This window comes from Trachemys scripta, chromosome 13 (assembly GCF_013100865.1).
Source record: "Trachemys scripta elegans isolate TJP31775 chromosome 13, CAS_Tse_1.0, whole genome shotgun sequence".
Classification (NCBI taxonomy): domain Eukaryota; kingdom Metazoa; phylum Chordata; order Testudines; family Emydidae; genus Trachemys; species Trachemys scripta.
Genome location: NC_048310.1, coordinates 30,825,358 through 30,844,471, shown reverse-complemented (window position 1 = coordinate 30,844,471; position 19,114 = coordinate 30,825,358). Strand labels below are relative to the sequence as shown.

The window sequence follows — 19,114 nt, the reverse complement described above, 5'->3', positions numbered from 1 at the left end:
AATGAGGGAGCCTCAGTGCAAATCTCGTCTCATTCCTACTCAGCCAATATAGCTCCTGATTTAGAACAGAGGTTCTCAAACCCGGATGAGAGCACGGAATATATTCTGGGGGGGAGGAGGGGAAATGAGAAGCTGGAGGGGAAAAAAAAACCTGACTGCACTTATTCAGAGCTGGGTGGCCAGAGAGCTGCAGATGTCTGCCAGGCAGCGCTGCCACCAGCAACAGCAGAGAAATAAAGAATGGCAGTATCATACCATGCTTACGTCTCCACTGCTGCTGGTGGTGGCGCAGCCTTCAGAGCTGGATGCCTGGCCAGCAGCCGCTGCTCTCTGCTCTGCCTTCAGAGCTGAGTGGCTAGAGAGCGATGTGGTCCGGGGGGAGATAAACTGCTATGGACACAAAGAAGAGGTATGCAATCAAATAAGTTTGACAACCATTGATCTAGAACAGCCCCTCTCTATTGCAGTCCTGAACTCCTATGCCACCCCAACTCTCTTAGTTCTGACTGCCAGTTTCATTTGCTGATTCATTTTGACCAACAGAATTGAGTATGCAAATGAACTGGAGGGTGAGAGCGATGACTAGCTGATTTACTTCTGATGTCACAATGCTTCAGACAGAGACATGCTATCTAGTTGACTATTAGGCCTCATGTTGCTAAGCCAAGATTTTTACCACATGAAATGTATCAATAGATTTGCTATGGATGAGAGTTTCAAAGGTACCTAAATAACACAGGAACACAAATCCTATTGAAAAAAAACCCACCATGGACCTAGTGCTCCCAAGCCACATAGCTGATTTTGAAAATTCTATCTTATGTGTTCCTAGGTCCTACACTAATCCACAATCTCATTTAGATTTTCTGAATATCAGTGCGAAAATGCTTGAAAATTTGTCAGTGAATGCAAATACATGTTGCACTGTCAGACAAGCATAAATGAATGAGCATACACCACTTATATAATATGCTAATATCCCATAGTAACAAATTACATATTTGCACCTAACTTCATAACTGACCCTTGGTGTTGCAGCCTAAAACCTTACCTTTAATGGTGGGAAATCTCTCCTAACCCACACAACCCAACTCTACTGCCAGAAACTTAATGATCACCATTATATAACATTCATTGTACTCGTAGTGGAAACCAATCTAAAGCAGATCTTGAATATTAGCACTTTTAATGTATTTTTCTCTCCATCACAGAAAACAGAGCAGAGGATTATATTCTTAACAGTAAAACAGTTGAATTGAGTTCAAGACATTGAGAATCATGCTCCCCCCATTGTCTAATTCCTGTCATGACAATCTCTGAGCTAACACTTTGGTAGAATACGGTTCTTATTGTCGCAATTCTTTCTGCTGTTGGGAAAGCATTATGTGGCATGATACTTTGCTGCTTCAGGAAATACTTTAAGATGAGGTAAAGAAGAGACAAATAGAGTGTTGGGGAAACAAAAGGAAGGGACAGGCGGCACAGAAACAAAAGGGAGATTTTATAAAAGGAGGGCCTGTTGCTCTAGATATCTAAGTTTGGTAACCAAGACTGGTCCCCTGATGCCCATAGGTGGGTGCTGAGACAGTATCTCAAATTACTCTTAATGATCTTTGGCAGATTGTAGGTCTGTGAGTTTCCAAACGATTCCTAGGAGTGGTGCAGTAATGTGGGACAAGGGATGAATGAGGAAGGAAAAACAGAAGAGGCACCAAAAGAACCTAAATATGGGAGGAAAGAAAAGAAATGGGGACTAAGAGGGGAAACTTTTTTTTTTTTTTTTTTACAGAAATTCTGACAATTCATCCTTCCTCCCACACCTGAGTTGAATGCTGAACACAGTTCTCTATGAAATCAGTCAACGTGACTCACTGAATCGACAGAGGCCTTGGTAGGAAGCAATGGGAAGTGTAGAATATTTGCTTTTACTATGTATTCTCCTATTCCTACGCCTTTTATATGTTTTTCAATATTCAGTATTTTTACTTTTTAAATTATGATGTAGCAATAAGACTTTACCACTTACCTCGCTTTTGTGCCTCTTCGTCATCACTGTCACTCTCTTCAGATGACGACGACGATGATGACGATGATGAAGATGAAGATGATGAAGAGGAGGAGGATGCTGAAGAACAAGAGGAGGAGGATGAAGAGCTGGATCCTGATCGGGAGCGTGAACAAGAAGAGGAAGAGGAAGAGGACGATGAAGATGACCTGGAAGAACAGGATGATCTGTCTGAATCAGAGTCAGAATCAGAACTAGAGTCTGACCCTCTTTTGTTGACTCTCTGTTTTTTGGAAGCAGGGTTTGGAGTTAGGGGCTCTGTCCTTGCGGCAACCATACGCCTGTCAGTTTCACTCTTCACACCAGGTTTGTGATCTGTAGTCTGTAATGGCGTGCCATTTTTGGGGCTCAAAGGTTCAGATTTCATCATTGTCCGTGTTTCCTCAGTAGACATAGATTCCTCTTCAGACGACTGAGGGTCCTCTTTAAGGTTTTCATTTTTAACTTTTGTATCCTCAAGAGCATTCCCTTTAGTATCTGGCAATCTTGACTGAGGTGTAAGAGGAGACGCTGACAATGCCATCTGATACTGATGTAAAAGTGGAGTAGAAGTCCTTGATAGCGCCACTTTATTCTGACTGTAATTCCTCTGGGCAGACATAAATGAGAGTTCAGGATCACGAAGAATGTGATAGTCTGTTCTGCTAACCCCATGTTTAGCAGCTCCAATAAGTAAATCCCTGTCATGAGTCCCACACTCCCACCAGACTGGCAAGTCTGGATTTGGCTGACAAAGTTTCAAGCGTTCAAACAGCTGTGGATGTCGGAGGGCCTGTTCTCGTACCTTCCTCAGGAGTTCAATGCGATATAAGGTCCGAGAAGCACGCTCCTCTGTAATTGGTTGGATAAAAATGGTTGGGTCTACAAGTTCTGTATAAAAATAAAACAAATGGGAGTATCTGGCAAACAAAACCTTGTAATGCAGATTACAAGCAGATGACATTAACCAGTTAACACCCAAGTCCCACAAAACATTGACCTCATGCTCCACAGACTTTTCCCCATTTTCTTCTCCCCTAATAAAATTTTGGGAAGCAGACAAAAAGTTGTAGCTTTTTGGAAAGAGGAAACAAACAATATTTTGTTTGATCAGTATCAACTACATGATTCAAAAAATATTTTTAAAACATACTATACTCTATTTTCCTACGATACGTACCTTCTTTTGAGGGAAGGCGACAGACTCTCCTGCACATAGACATAAATGCATACAAGTACTTCTCTAAACTCTCATCTGTTTTCTTATGTAGTCTAGCCATGGCTCTAAACTTTGTCCAGTCAAATCGACCCCCGTCAGGATCAAACACCACTCCAAATGTGGATACAACCCTGTAAAAATCAGCTTCTTCTCTTCTTGTCCATCTTGGTTGGCAATAGAAAGAAAGAAAAACCATCAATCAAGTTCGGACATTTAGTAATGTTCTTAATATTATCACCTGTGACAATTAGTGACTACAACTTTAAAAAAATTTGAAGTCTTATTGAGTTTCTATAGCTCATGCGTTTAAACTGAATACTTTTACTTTGCACAAACCTTTGTTGCCTTTCAATCTTGGCTGCCATTTTTGGATTTAGAGCAGCTTCTTCATATGGAGGCTGCATCACAGTGGCCTGAACTGGAAATGTTGGTTGGATTTGCTGGGCCTGCCTGTTCTTACTAGTACGTTGGTAGGCTGTTATTAGGCGGCGCAGACGTGTTGTTAAAGCAGACTGAGTGGGCCAATAAATTTTGTCTCCTTCCATCATCTGACCATCTATATTAAAAGAAAATCAAACAAAATCAAAGAAACAAGTCAATTATTGATGGTGCCTCGGGTTCTACACTACCCCCAAAGCAGAGCTGCGCCAAGATATGATGTAGTCCAGCATGATAGGATACAATATGTTAAAAATAACCATCATATATGAAATTTAATTTACTTTACCTCCATCAGCTATTACTAGATCTCCTGGCGATGAAGCATCATCCTAAAAAATCCAAGTTTTGAAATAAATCAAAAATATGACTCCATCAGAGACGTAGTTAAACAACACACACCTTAGGTAGATAACTAATAAAAGTAAAATAAGAATAATAGTATTACATTATATTTTAGACAATTGGCTATTAAGTTATCTTTAATATGAAGGGATCACACAAAAATACTTTTTAAAATACTTCTATGAGACTTATACTTAAGCTATGCATGTATAGGAAATATTAAAAATATTATAATAATAATTAATGGAGATATCCCATCTCCTAGAACTGGAAGGGACCTTGAAAGGTCATTGAGTCCAGTGCCCTGCCTTCACTAGCAGGACCAAGTACTGATTTTGCCCCAGATCCCCAAGTGGCCCCCTCAAGGATTGAACTCACAACCCTGGGTTTAGCAGGCCAATGCTCAAACCACTGAGCTATCCCTTCTCCCCCTTGAAATTTAAATGTTAAAATAACTAGCTCTATGAAGTTAGAAGTAACATTTTCATTATGATAGAAAGAACTAAAAACAGATGCATACCATACCTCCATATCATCTTTAAACATTGCTGGGGCTGGTTTATATTCTGGATCTTCTACATCCCTGTTAAAATTTCAACACAGCAAAATAATCTATTTTAATACTCTTTTAAGAGGACCTATTCTGCTTGTATTATGCAAAGCAATTCTAAATCAAGATGGATTTATTCTCTGGTTAATTTTCTACTGGGAAATCTCAGTCACTGTACTTTGGAGGGGAAAAAACATTACAACAGGAACTATGGCTTCAACATTTTCCCTCTTTCCAAGAGGTCTTCTATCTGTGGCCCTAAATTGTGGCCACCAACCCGTCTCATGAAAAATGAACTACTCCTCCTCTTTGGAAGTTATCAATGCTACTCAAATTGATTTAAAGGGGTTGCTATTTAGCAACACTAGACATTTCTGGTCTCTAGAGGAAAAATTGACTAATGTGGTAGCACTCCTAATTTATGCTGGCTTTTGTCCTGAGGAATCAAACTCACATCTCTCATATAGCAATGCAAAGCACTATCACTGCTGCATGGATAACCTTATGTTACCAATCAATTCCCATGTCTAAATATTGTGCTATAAAATACACTGGGCTTGATTTTCTTTTCACTTACACTGGAATACACCAGAAATAATGCCATTTACACCAATCAACTTATACTGGTGTAAAAATAGCGTGAGAAGAGAATCAGGCCCAGTGTATAAGTTTAGTTCAGTTTACATCAAACAGCTTGTAACAAAACTGAAACATTCATACCCATCAATGTAATCATTTGCTCTTTGTTCAGCAGCAACTGCTTTCTCATCTGGTTTGCCCACCCTTTCCAAGAAACAGAGTGCGGGATCTGCTCTAATAGTGTTGTACTTTTCATAGCCTGAATGGGAAGAAGCAATAACATACAAATGATTTTTAAAAGAAGGCATAAAAGGAAAGGTTTGTGTCGGGGAAAAAATATATATATTTAGTCATCCAGTCATCCTTATTACTTACCATGCTTAAAAACTCCAATTAGGAGGGATTTATCTGCATCTGCATCCCACCATTCTGCAGGGACCTCAGAATGCTCTGGCTCAGGGACCCAAACATCAACTTCACTGAAAAATTCACCAATAAAACAAACGTAAATCTACACAAGGAAGGATGAAATTTAATTTGTCTTTGTTATTTCACATTTTATACTTCAATTTTTAATAGAAAGCACCAGTAATTTTACATGTCCAAACACACAAAAGCTAGCCTCTGATCAACAATCTAAACATCATTTTATTCACAGTTTCCATGTTGGTTAAAAGACTCAAGAGTATATAGGCCACATTCTCTTTTACAAAAGCTGGCATTCCAAGAAAAAAAAAAAAAAAAAAAAAAAAAGCACTGACAGATGCATAAATCATAAACAGTGCAACATGAATGAAAACGACAATTTTTCCACTGAGGACTGAGCGCTTTGGTAATTTGCAGCTAAATTAAAGCATATAAATTGCTTTTGATAGCACTGAAACCAATGGAAGTTTTGTCATTACCTTCAATGAGAGTAAAAAGAGACCCATTATCTGAAATCTATCACTAAGATGGGAATCCTGCTGACAGAGTATAAATCAGGTGAATTTGTATTTGTCCTAAATATATTTATATTTCCTCAAACTTAGAATTGCTAATGATAAAAAAGTAAATACAACAGAAACACTTTTTTCATGGGCAAAAATTGCCAATGTTATTTGTTGTTATTGTTTTTCCCTGTGAGGTATTCTTACTTAATAGTTTACATTTAAAAACAAGCAAAAAAATTTCAGTATAGTTCACCTGGCATCAACTCCATCAAACACTTTTTGGCATTCATTACCAATGACTTCTTGTTTTAAGTAATACAGCATTCGTACTCGAAGCAAGACCCTAAAAACAAACACATAAGAAACAGACATTAGAACTCTATCAAGATTTATGTTTGGAAGGCTTTTTTGTGAAATTAACTAGTTATTGGGTTTTTTGCAATGCTGCTTTTTCCTGAAATACAGAGGTAACTGGCAGTGATTGTATATTTAGACTGCCTAACATTTAAGATTCGTACAACCTTTACCTGAGAACCTCTAAGACCTCCATTCTTTGCAACAAGCCTTTGAAAGTCAAGGCATGTTTCTAACCTTGTCCCCTGCAATTCTATTCAGGTTTGGCTGAGTTATAAACTGTTAAAAATTGCCATTTCCCTTCCCTCACTTGTATTCCTCAGGAAAAATGTTGGCAGCCCACCAATAGAACATTCTAGAAAGCCAGGCATATAGCAAAGCAGCAGCAGCACCACGGCCATACACTCTACTGGAAGCTTCCAGAGCAGCAGGGAGAACAAGAGCCACGCTGGACAAGCCTCCTGTCCCCTGCAAGAACCTTTCAACATACAGCAAATGGCCCATCTGCCCCTTTGAGGGAACTACGTGCAACAGGAACTCCTCAAACTCATGAGGGAGTGGGAGGAACACCCTCAAAAGATTAACTTGGTAGCTTAAATTCATAACTTTGCTACATACTAACAATGATGGACTGACCAGAGACATTGAATTTATTGCTTATTACTACCATCTATAAGCCCACGGGCTGCATGTCACATAGGCAGGGGAAGGCTGTGCCTCCCCAAACAGCCCAGCGTGGCCCACCCACGCTCCTCCCTGAGCCCCCTTCCTGGCTTGCCCTTCTCCCTTGGCCCCAGCCCAGGCAGGATGCTCCTCTTTCAGAGCAGTGTGCTGGGGCTAGGACAGCCGGGACTGGGGGCAGGGCGCTGGGGCTGCCCAGCGCTAGGGCCCCCAGACACTGGGGCCATAGCACACAGCACTCGGGGGCAGGAGACACTGGGGCTGCCTGCCCTGTGCTTGGGGGAAGCTGGGGGCATTGGGGCTGAGGAGGCTGTGCGCTGACTGCCCTGCGCTCGGGGGAGCGGGGGCATGCACCCGCTCTGCACGCGGGGCCGGGGGGGTTGCGTTAGGGGTGGCTGGGGGAAGGGGGCAAGTCTTCGGACGGGGGAAGGGGTGGGGCCGGCTAGGGGCCTCCCCCAGCCGGCAGTTCACCCGCCACCCCTGTATAAGCTCCCAAATCCCCCACTCAGCTTTTCCCCCCCCCCTCTATGACTGGAGAGATGTTAACAGGGCACTTCACCTTGAACGGTCCCTTGAAATGTGTTAAATATTAATGCTAAACAATCTGTTCTACCTTATAGTTAGCACTATCACTCTTAGCACATTTCCCAGACCTGAAGAACTCTGCGTAAGCTCCAAATTAATTGTGATTAATCACATGATTAAAAAAAATAATCGCTATTAATCGCACTGTTAAACAATAACAGAATGCCATTTATGTAAATATTTTCGGATGTTTTCTACATTCGCAAAAATATTGATTTCAATTACAACATAGAATACAAAGTATACAGTGCTCATTTTATATTTATTTTTTATTATATATATTTGCACTGTAAAAATAAGATAGTATTTTTCAATTCACTTAATACAAGTACTGTAGTGCAATCTCTTTATCATGAATGTTGAACTTACAAATGTAGAGTTATGTACAAAAAATAACTTCATTCAAAAATAAAACAATTTAAAACTTTCGAGCCTTCAAGTCCATTCAGTCCTACTTCTTGTTCAGCCAATCACTCAGACAAACAAGTTTCTTTACATTTGCAGGAGATACTGCTGCCCGTTTCTTGTTTACAATGTCACCTGAAAGTGAGAACAAGTGTTGGCATGGCACTGCTGTAGCCGGCATCACAACATATTTACACTCCAGATGTGCTACAGATTCGTATGCCCTTTCATGCTTGGGCCACCATTCCAGGGACATGCATCCATGCTGATGATGTGTTCTGCCCGATAACGATCCAAAGCGATGCAGACCAACGCATGATCATTTTCATCATCTGAGTCATATCACCAGCAGAAAAGAGAGTTACCTTTTCCATAGCTCGTGTTCTTCGAAATGTGTTGCTCATGTCTATTCAACTTAGGTGTGTGTAGATATTGCTGTGGATACTGCTGAGGGAAAAACTTCCAGCACTGCTGCATGTGGTGAGCACACACACCTAAGTTGAATAGACATGAGCAATCACTCGAAGAAGGAGGCTGATTTTCTTTTTTGGTGATTCAGGCTCTGTAGTTTCCGCATCGGAGTGTTGCTCTTTTAGACTTTTGAAAGCATGCTCTACGCCCCGTCCCTCTCAGATTTTGGAAGGCACTTCAGATTCTAAAATCTTGGGTCGAGTGCTGTAGCTATCTTTAGAAATCTCACATTGGTACCTTCTTTGCGTTTTGTCAAAACTGCAGTGAAATCGTTCTTAAAACTAACAACATGCTGGCTCATCATCTGAAACTGCTATAACATGAAATATTTGGCAGAATGTGGGAAAACAAAGAGCAGGAGACATACAATTCTTCCCCAACAAGTTCAATCACAAATTTAATTAAATTATTTTTTTAATGAGAGTCATCAGCATGGAAGCATGCCCTCTGGAATGGTGGCCAAAGCACGAAGGGGCATACAAATGTTTAGCGTATCTGGCACATAAATACCTCCCAATGCCGGCTACAAAAATGCCATGTGAACGTCTGTTTTCACTTTCAGGTGACACTGCAAATAAGAAGCGGGCAGCATTATCTCCCGTAAATGTAAACAAAACTTGTTTCTCTTAGCCACTGGCTGCCCAAGAAGTAAGACTGAGTGGACTTGTAGGCTCTAAAGTTTTACATTGTTTTGTTTTTGAGCCTTATTATCCCAGCCGGGACCTTAGCTAACAGCTAACTACGCTACTAAACACTAACTACAATTAAACAAAAGGCTCGAAGTCCAATGGAAAAAAAAACGTTCGCTCAAACAAGCAAGAGAGGCGTTCCGACTGACCACCATGGGCAATAAGAAGGAACTAAGAGGGCATGGGCCGGCAGCGCCTAATATACCACAGCATGGGTGTGGCGCACTAGCGGGCACTACAGCCAGCCCTACGGGTACCACTGAGGCAAAGATCTCTGATGGCCACACACCTAGAATGAAATCAACATGAGCAAACAGAAGATTCTTCAAAGAAGAATCAATATATTTGAAAATGTAGATAAACATCCAAATATTTAATAAATTTCAATTGGTATTCTATTATTTAACAGTGCGACTAAAACTGCTATTAATTTTTTTAGCATGGTGAGAAATTTTTTGAGTTAATAGTGTGAGTTAATTGCGATTAATCGACAGCCCTAATAAATATAATTCCTTATATTCTACAATGCTTTATATTCATGCTGAATTCTAGAACACTAACATTAATCTAAAGTTACATGCTGTAATCTTTGCAGCTTTGCACAGCTGTGTTACTCTGTATACAACAGAGGAATACAACAAGGCTTGAGAAATACACTCAAACCAAAAGCTTTTCGGCATTCTGCTATGCTTGGCTACTGCTGACAGGAGCATAAATATGGAGCCAAGTAAGAAAAAGTCTGTAAGGTTTATAGTGTTTTTGTAGAACTATAACTTTTATTTATGTTCCACTTTCCCCCAAAATGCTTTTTACTTATGTTAAACTGTTTAAACAAGAGGAGATGTGAAGTATTGTAATCTCTGTGTTAGCTATAGAGTCATTCCAGAGAACAAGAACCAGATGAACGATTTTGTTGATTAGCTAACATGCCCTCTGTTCCAAGCTATAACTGGTGAAGACTGTCTCTAAAGTTTTGCCGATTTCTGGAATACTATGGTCAAAACAAGGTCATAAACAAGGTTACAAACTTTGCTCTGTTTAATGCAGGGTCTGTGCAAGACTTTCAAAACATGTCAAAGATAATAAATGAGAAGTAATGCAAAGAAATGACGAAACCCTCAACGCTAATATAAATAAAGCCAGAGTGAAGTTCAGATTTTGAGAGAGCTTACAAACTGCATTTCTGCCTCCCAGATTGGTGGTAATGTATTGGTCTTTCTGTATTACACTGTTTTAATCTTTGACTAATAATCTTTGATTAATAAAATTGATTGAGCCTAGCTATTTACTGAGTTAAATCAAACCCATAACAACCTCTAAAGTCCAGATGGTCCCATGCCTTGCAACAATTTTAAAATTGAAATGTATCTGTATCTTCTAATGCCTGTACCCTCAACATATAGCTTAACCCAACAACACAAACCACCATACTGAAAGAAAAACAGGGAACCGATGGTAAGATTTTAGAAGCTGAGATTTTGCAGCAAGGGGATAGCCAGAGGGCTGCTTCTACTCCTTCCTGCCATTTATGGACAGCTCCATGCCACCCAAACCCAGTGTGCTTGTTAGATGTTTGGCACCGACAAATAGGTGCATTCTTAATAAGAAAGAGCCAACAAAGACCAGCAAGTGCCACACCATTACCCAGAGATGTGTGGCCCACCCTCCACAAGCCTGCCCCAGAAGCAGGTGCTAGTATCTCCTTCTGCACAACACCCATAATTGTGAATTCTGTGGTTCTACAGAATTAACAGACTTCCCAGATCTCTGTTCACAGAATGATAAGTTGGCAAACAAGAAAGGAAACAAAAAATAGTAGTTAATATTTGTAAGATGCTTTGGAAATGTACAATAAAATGCCATAAAGGCTACTACTACTACAAGAGCTACGTTACTTTCTACTTCGTAAAATCATTGGTGGGGAAAAATCAACGCCGCCCCCCCCCTCCGCCTCTTTATTCTTTAAGATATACTTTTTAATCTTTCAAGAGTATAACAATGAAGAACTAAATGAAAAAATAATCCTTTATATGAACTGAAAAAATACATTCACATATTTATACTAGTACTTACTTATTGCAGTGATGCTTTATGTGTTTTTTATATCCTTCATCTTGCAGTAGATGTTCCGGATTATATTTTCGAAGCCATTCTGCTTTATGTATATCAAATGTGCTAGCCTGAGTCTTCACTTTCTTTCCTTTTCTACCCCTGGGAACAGGTGCTGACAAACCTACACAAAATGAAAATACAAAGCAATGGACAGTAATGTACAACTGGCAGATGCTTTGCAGTGTTTTTTAAATTAATATATTCTAAAAGAGAGGTAAACCCTGGTGTGGTGACCTCAAATGCCATATGAGAGCTCAAGCTCTTTATAGCAACTTGGTCTGCCACACAGGAATCTCTAAGAGGTGTATTTCATCATTAGGACAGAAAGGTAAAGGAGAGACTGCATGTTGTCACTGTTAGCACACAGTGTACTAGGTTTCAATGAGCAGGAACCAATGGGAAAGTTAACTTTACATACAGTATACCAACCCATTGTGGAAAGCCAGCAATAGCAAAGAATTGGAAAACAAAATTCTTCTCCCTTTTTCCCATCAACCTTTTGAGATAACTAAAGCAAATGGATTTTGCTGAGGATATTACATTACATTATTCTTTAAACATACTTAGAAAATGTCACAAACTTACATTCAACAAGTTGTCTAATTACAGTTCCTTACCTAGGTGATTCTGTAGCTCTCGTGTTTGCCCATCCTCTGTTGGGGTGATGAGATCCCATATAAAACTTTTTATCTTTTCATCTCCTCTGTAGTGAACAAGGCAATATGCTAGGAGTGCTCGGCAAATTATCTCAACATCCTGTTCATTTAGTTGCCTCTTGAAGCGACCGTGTGATAAAATCTCTCTCCAACGACCCCACCTGATCCAAAGTGACATACCCAGCAGAGTTTTTAAAATACAATTTTCAGGCAATCTGTATGTGAGTATTATTGCAAAAGGAACAACTTCTTAAGATTTTGTGGTTTTCACTTTTTTGGTACCTTTGGTAGCTTAAGTTACCAGAGTGCAAATGACTGTTAAATACTCAGGCTTCAGATACATGACGAAAATATCAAAATAACTGTTTCAAATGAAATTCTGAAGAATGTATATCTCAAATACGGATTATTGGTTTAGATTTTTCAAAAATGGTTATTACAGTACCGCTAAATGCACATACACTCTCTCTCTCTTTATGTAAACTATGGCCAGGATTTTTGTTCCCAAATGTTAGGCTCATCAATAATAGGCTTGATTTTCAAAAGTGCGGAGCATCTGCAAGTTCCTATTAAAGCCAATTGGAACTGCAGGGTGCTTAGTATTTTTGAAAATCAGGTTGCTTACACACCTAATTATGGATTTATAAACCTAACTTATGGCATCTCTTATTGAAAATTGTGTCCTGTTTTTCCAGACTGATTTTAAAATGAACACAAACTGCATGTGCAGTATATTATGCAATTTCTAACTATGCATAGGTCTTTCCAGTGAACACTTATAATTTATGTATAAACTGTGGATTAACAAGTTTCTCACATTTTGATTAAAGAGGAAAAAACTCACTCCTCTATTAAACTTTTCAGACGGGGAAATACTTACACAGGGTACAGAACAAAACTCCCATCCCAAACAGATTCCCCCAACATGTCTCATGCATATGACTCTGATTTAAAAACTGCTATAGTTTGACAGCATTATTTGTGAGCTGCAGTTCATCTGAGCTCCTGAAAGCACTCCTCTTAACAGTCAGGGAGGATGAGAATTAAAAATAGTACATTAGAAAAATGACTTTAAATACTGAAGGAAAAGGAAAGGAGTTATGATGCCAATGTATCTCATACTTTACTAGTTTATAAGTCTCAACACTTGGCAACATTTAAAATGCACATAAGCATTTTACATCTTAAGATCTGTAATTCATTCTTGTTTATAAAACTAAAAGTATATTCCATAAGTAGGATTTAGTATATTTAGAAATCAACACTATGTTGTGAGTTTCACTTTAACAAAATAGAGTATATTTTACCCATAGACTAATAAGTTTTTCTCCACCCGAAAGCACTCTGTTCTTCCATATCCACTGGAGCGGTCACAAGGCCTGCGGAGTTTTGGTTTATCATCCCCTTCACTCTCTGCTTCTGATAACTCAGCCAGCTCATCTTTTGTGGCACTAAAGGGTCTTGTTTGCTTCCTAATTCTTGGGGTATCAATAACCAAGCTGTTCTGTAAAATTTTGACAAATATTATCTAAGACACGATTGGTAACATTTTCTAAAAGTACCTGACATAATTTTGAGAGGGCAATTTCTCTTTAAATTCCATTAACATTTACACAAAAATCAAAGAAATTACTAGCTGTACACCAATTATAGTATTCTTATGCAACAGAAACAGACATTCTTCATTCTTTACTCCTTCAATGAGACCAATACATTAGTTACAAACTAGATGTAATATCGTATTTTATTTGTACTAAGTACTGCCATAGGTACTGGGAACCAGTTTCTTCCCTATGCTCTGGGCAATGCAAAGGAGGTATAAAGACATTTTTAAATTAACTACCTAGGATTCCTTCAACACAGGATAGCGTTAGGATTGTGTAGAAAAAACGGTTACCTACCTTTTGTAACTGTTGTACTTCGAGATGTGTTGCTCACGTCCATTCCATTTTAGGTGTGCACATACCCACGTGCACAGTTGTCGGATATTTCTGCCTTAGCAGTATCCGTAGGGTCGGCTGTGGCACCCCCTGGAGTGGCGCTCCCATGCTGCGGCGTATCAGGCGTCGCCGGCCCTGCACCCTCTCAGTTCCTTCTTGCCGGCAACTCCAACAGAGGAGTCAGGAGGGTGGGAAATGGACATGAGCAACACATCTTGAAGAACAACAGTTACAAAAGGCAGGTAACTGTACGTTTTTTCTTCTTTGAGTGCTTGCTCATGTCAATTCCACTCAAAGAAGAACTGACATTGTGGCGCTCTCTCACACTCCAAAGTGCCCATGGTAGGGGTTGTGGCCAACGGAAACAAAGCAGTCAGACTGCCTCTTTTGTTCCAGCCATCCTTAGGTGCTAAAATGGTCTCCTGGGCCATTTGGGAACCAGATTTACATTAGAAAAGCCCTGAAGCTGCCAACTAATGCACTGACTAACCAAAGAAGTCAATTTAAAACAACAAGTGTGATGATTAGTTTAGGTGTTGGTTGAAAAAGTTTCATAAATCCAACACTGCTCTCCTTAAAGGCCAAAGGTTTTAATATTAATTCCCAAAGGTGGTAACTGGATAGTTCAATCTGCTGAATATTCAATCCACATGAGCAACATGATTGTGAGAAAGACAAAAAGGACCATTAAAAAGCATGTACACAAATGAAAATATTCACACATAAAAAATACTTACTCTACCACTGATGGTATCTATATCTATTTCTGCTTTTTTGGCCCATTTCTGCCAGAAGTTGGGATCATCTAATGAAATATCAGTCCTATTTCCAGATGCAACAAAACTAGCCTGCAGTAAACAACATCATATTCCATTAACGGCATAAAACTGTAATAGAGAATGATTATGTTAAATATATACCAAATTATTCCTCTTAAATACTAAGCCCCTCATGTTCAATGTGTGCATCAAAAATGCTTCAAAGTCCCATAAATTTATAGAAAATTAAGGAAGCAGTTAACTAAGAGAGGAGCTGCTTAAAAAAACATTGTAGCCTCCATTAATTTGGTACAGACTAAAAGCACTAAGCGAGTATGGGCTGGCTGGTGGACAAGATATAAACTGCTGAGAACAATATTTCAGAATTATTATTGATTTGTGCTCTAAAAATGTTGCTAAAACATGTACATGACGACTGAGCCTGCAGAGTTAGAAGGGTTTCTCTATTTAGAAGCTACTTCCAATTCCTTAAAGGGATCAGAACATTTAACTAAATACATAATACTGGCAGAACCGCAGCAGCAAAAATATTCCCACGCACAGAAAAGAGATGGACAGCGTCCTCTAAAAGACATTACAAAAAGGAAACTATCTAAAATAACCAACTGTAGTATATCCTTGACCAAAAACATGCCATAAGATCAGAGGAAAGAAAACGAGAGCTGGACCTTTCATTTTGAAAAAAAATCTCACAAAGACAATTTGAATCCAGACCTGTCCTACAATCATGCGTCTAATTAAGAATTATGTTTGGTAAAAATTATATAGATCTCCATGTGACTGCCAAAGAGATCTCGAGGCAACAACACAGAGAATAGGCTACTCTAACACATCATAACTGTAATGTATCTTCACATAATGCATCGTTAAAGCCTTCCACCCCCTACATTCCCTTTTGCAGTAGTTTCTGACCTACTCTCCCCAACCACCGCCACCCCAAGTTATAAAACACTGCTACCTTTCTTCGGCAAGCCCGGAAAACTTAAAGGTGCGGTGCCATCATTTGAAATGTTTCAGATGAGAGGCAGAATAGTGTTTAAAAAAAAAAGTTGGATGGACTTTCTAAAAAGCTTATTTATTCTACATATTATGTAACTTAGGATACACAAGACATACAGCAAGGTTTCACTGGTATGCATATTATAGCAAAGGAAAAATTACAGGCAGGATACAAGGAATTCTGAACATGTATACAAAATCCAATGAAGGCCCTGATTTTACATTTAGCTCCATTTCGGCACAGGGTTTCACCTGAATGGAGCCCACTGCAGGATCAGGACCTAAATTTTTGTATGTAAAGTGAATGAGTCAGTAGTGTTTGTAACTTGTCAATTTTGTAAAAAGACGACATGGCTATGACTCCACAATCATCCCTCAATATATCACCTGAATCTTCAGAAGAGACCTGGAGTGGAATTTTCGGAAGTGTATTTCCCTCATAACTTTTAAAGCAGGAAAGGCAGAGCACTAAACATTTTAACATAAGGAACTACTCAGCACTGGTAGGGAGGAAGGACTAGATGACCCTAGGAAGTCTTTGCTGCTTTTAATTCCTATGACTAATTTAGTATAATGGAGAGAAGAACTCTGAAAAGGTCACATCACCAAATAGGGATTTCATCTTACATAGGTTTTGTCTACACTACTGGGGTAAGTCAACCTAAGTTACGCCACTCCAGCTACGTGAATAATGTAGCTGGAGTCAACGTAACTTAGGTTAACTTAATACGGTATCTACACCGCGTTGCGTCGATGGGAGATGCTCTCCTGTTGACTTACCTTAATCTTCTCGTTCCGGTGGAGTACCGGAGTCTACCAGAGAGTGCTCTGCGGTTGATTTAGGGGGTCTTCACTAGCCCTGCTAAATCGACCGCCGCTGTATCGATCGCAGCAGTGTCTATCCCCGGTAAGTGTAAACATGGCCATTGAGATTTCATTTAAATGGAATACTTTAAGGGAATGTTCTGATTTGCAGCCCCATGTCATTTAAATTAGGGGTCTGGGGGCAATTTAATGCCAAAGATAGACATGCAAATAACACTGGCATGGGAAGTAAAGGTGAATTAAGTATAAAAATACTTTTTGGTTGTTCTCATAAAGATGATATGATAGCATTAAGCTTCCTGATTCTTCTTTCCTAAGACTAGTTTTCACAAGAAACCTAATTCCACAAACAAGAAGATTAAATGGATCCTCAATCAATATAACTACATGCATATTCTGAGAGACATAGGCTACATCTACACTATAGGGGGGGAGTCGATTTAAGATACGCAAATTCAGCTACGTGAATAGCGTAGCTGAATTCGACATATCGCAGCCGACTTACCCCGCTGTGAGGACCGCGGCAAAATCGACCTCCGCGGCTTCCTGTCGACGGCGCTTACTCCCACCTCCGCTGGTGGAGTAAGAGCGTCGATTAGGGGATCGATTGTCGCGTCCCAACGGGACGCGATAAATCGATCCCCGAGAGGTCGATTTCTACCTGCCGATTCAGGCGGGTAGTGTAGACCTAGCCATAGAAAGCTAAGTTCTTCTGTCCCCCTCACCCTTTTTCATTCTTTTTATTTCTGACACTTCTGTCTGCTATAGTGAGTGTTAGATGTCAGTGGCCTAACCAGTTTGAGAAAGTTTATAACTCCCCATAATTCACATTAAACAAAGACTGTGAATGGGTTTCCAACTACAGAAGCAGTTTCTCCTCCCTTGGTGTTCACACCTCAACTGCTAGCAGAGCACCTCACCCTCCCTGATTGAACTAACCTCGTTATCTCCATACTGATTTATACCTGCCTCTGGAGATTTCCATTACTTGCATCTGAAGAAGTGAGGTTCTTATCCACGAAAGCTTTTGCTCCCAATACTTCTGTTAGTCTTAAAGGTGCCACAGGACCCTCTGTTGCTTTTTACAGATTCAGACCAACACCGCTACCCCTCTGATAATTCACATTGTTTGTATTCATTCTTGCAATCAAAAAATGCTTTAAAATTATTTTCAAGGGAATCATTTTAAACAAAGAGGTTTAGATGAATACAATTAGAAGTAGCCATAAAATAGCGCAAGCATGGCCCTTGCCAATAACCAGCATAGAGTATATTCTACTTTCTGTCTTAGATGTAAAAGCTGTCTCTAGCACCAGTAAGAAATTAGTATCGAAGTATTTTCCCCAATTCTATCCTTGTCCCACACCCTCATTTTCTTTTCTGACATTTTATAGCTCTTCATTTCCTCTCCTATACAACCATCCTTGCTTTGCTTTTCAAACACCTAACAAAACAATATGGATAAAGAGATGTCTCTGCATTTCCAGTATAAACCTGACAGTTATCCTTTAATCCCATTCAACATTTATTTGCTCATATGTGCTTTACACCTGCAATGACTGTCTTAGTTTATGTACTTAGTGTATGAATAAAGCAAAGCAAAGTTATTCTCAGTAACTGTACATCCTCTATCAAAAATATATTAGTACTCATTTAAAACAAAAAACAAAAAAACAAAGCAACACCAGAAGTACACAGCTATTGTTTTGCCAGCACGTAGTCTCATACTTTTGAACATGCAATTTACTCAACGTATACCATGCCAATCAGAGATTTTTCAATGTGCACATGTCCATATAGGTCTCTCTCAAGCAAGATCAGCATGCAAAATCTCTCTTGGATAATGCACAAAAGGGAAAGTAGACAAGTGTGTGCGTGCAAAAGAACAGATGCAACGTGGGCATCATATTTTAAAAACAAACAGTCCCATGAAATTCTTCACTGACACAAAGTTCTACAAATCTCACATTCTGAACCTAAGCAACAATAAGAACTTCCTTAAATAAAAGGCAGAGTAGCATGATCAAATGGAAAACAAGTTGCTGCTACTGTACCTTGGCAAACGTTGAACCCCTTCCTTCTGATTCAATTGTGATAGTTTTCGTACGGCGCTGCAAGATTTGGTCTATATCTTCTTCACAGAATTTAGAGCCCTCATCCTCTTCATCCATAATAGCACCATAGGCACCTCTTCGAAGCAGGTCTTCTATTTCTTTTTTGGAAAGCTGTTGGATCTGTACAAATTATTGATAGTGTTTTTGTTTTAATTTGTTGTAAAAATTGGTGAAAAATTCTCATAAGCATATGTGCAGTATTTTTTCTACCTACTTCCATAACCAATATTTTTATAATTAAGTTAGCCTTCCAGATTTGTAGATTTAGTATCTACCTTTTTATAATTAAAAAAACAATAAAATGATAAATACCATTATATTAAATATATATAAATATCATAACATATTTAATGTAACCTTGCTTCTACATTTGGGCACCTAGTGAGTACTTGATGAA

General features: G+C 39.3%; 1 protein-coding gene across 16 annotated transcripts in view; it reads right to left on the bottom strand.

Moving 5' to 3' along the window:
- The window catches only part of CHD9 (chromodomain helicase DNA binding protein 9), a 183,503-nt gene that overhangs the window by 34,952 nt on the left and 129,437 nt on the right, over nt 1–19,114 (bottom strand). For all 16 annotated transcript variants that reach the window (XM_034788420.1, XM_034788421.1, XM_034788426.1 and 13 more), the window contains 13 exons: nt 18,658–18,837; nt 14,738–14,848; nt 13,368–13,564; nt 12,022–12,221; nt 11,366–11,525; nt 6,361–6,450; nt 5,551–5,654; nt 5,317–5,434; nt 4,572–4,629; nt 3,991–4,033; nt 3,600–3,819; nt 3,225–3,427; nt 2,027–2,935 (listed from right to left, as the gene is read on the bottom strand). In XM_034788420.1, the coding sequence (XP_034644311.1) occupies nt 2,027–2,935; nt 3,225–3,427; nt 3,600–3,819; nt 3,991–4,033; nt 4,572–4,629; nt 5,317–5,434; nt 5,551–5,654; nt 6,361–6,450; nt 11,366–11,525; nt 12,022–12,221; nt 13,368–13,564; nt 14,738–14,848; nt 18,658–18,837 (2,593 nt within the window). The remainder of the gene's footprint in view (nt 1–2,026; nt 2,936–3,224; nt 3,428–3,599; nt 3,820–3,990; nt 4,034–4,571; nt 4,630–5,316; nt 5,435–5,550; nt 5,655–6,360; nt 6,451–11,365; nt 11,526–12,021; nt 12,222–13,367; nt 13,565–14,737; nt 14,849–18,657; nt 18,838–19,114) is intronic.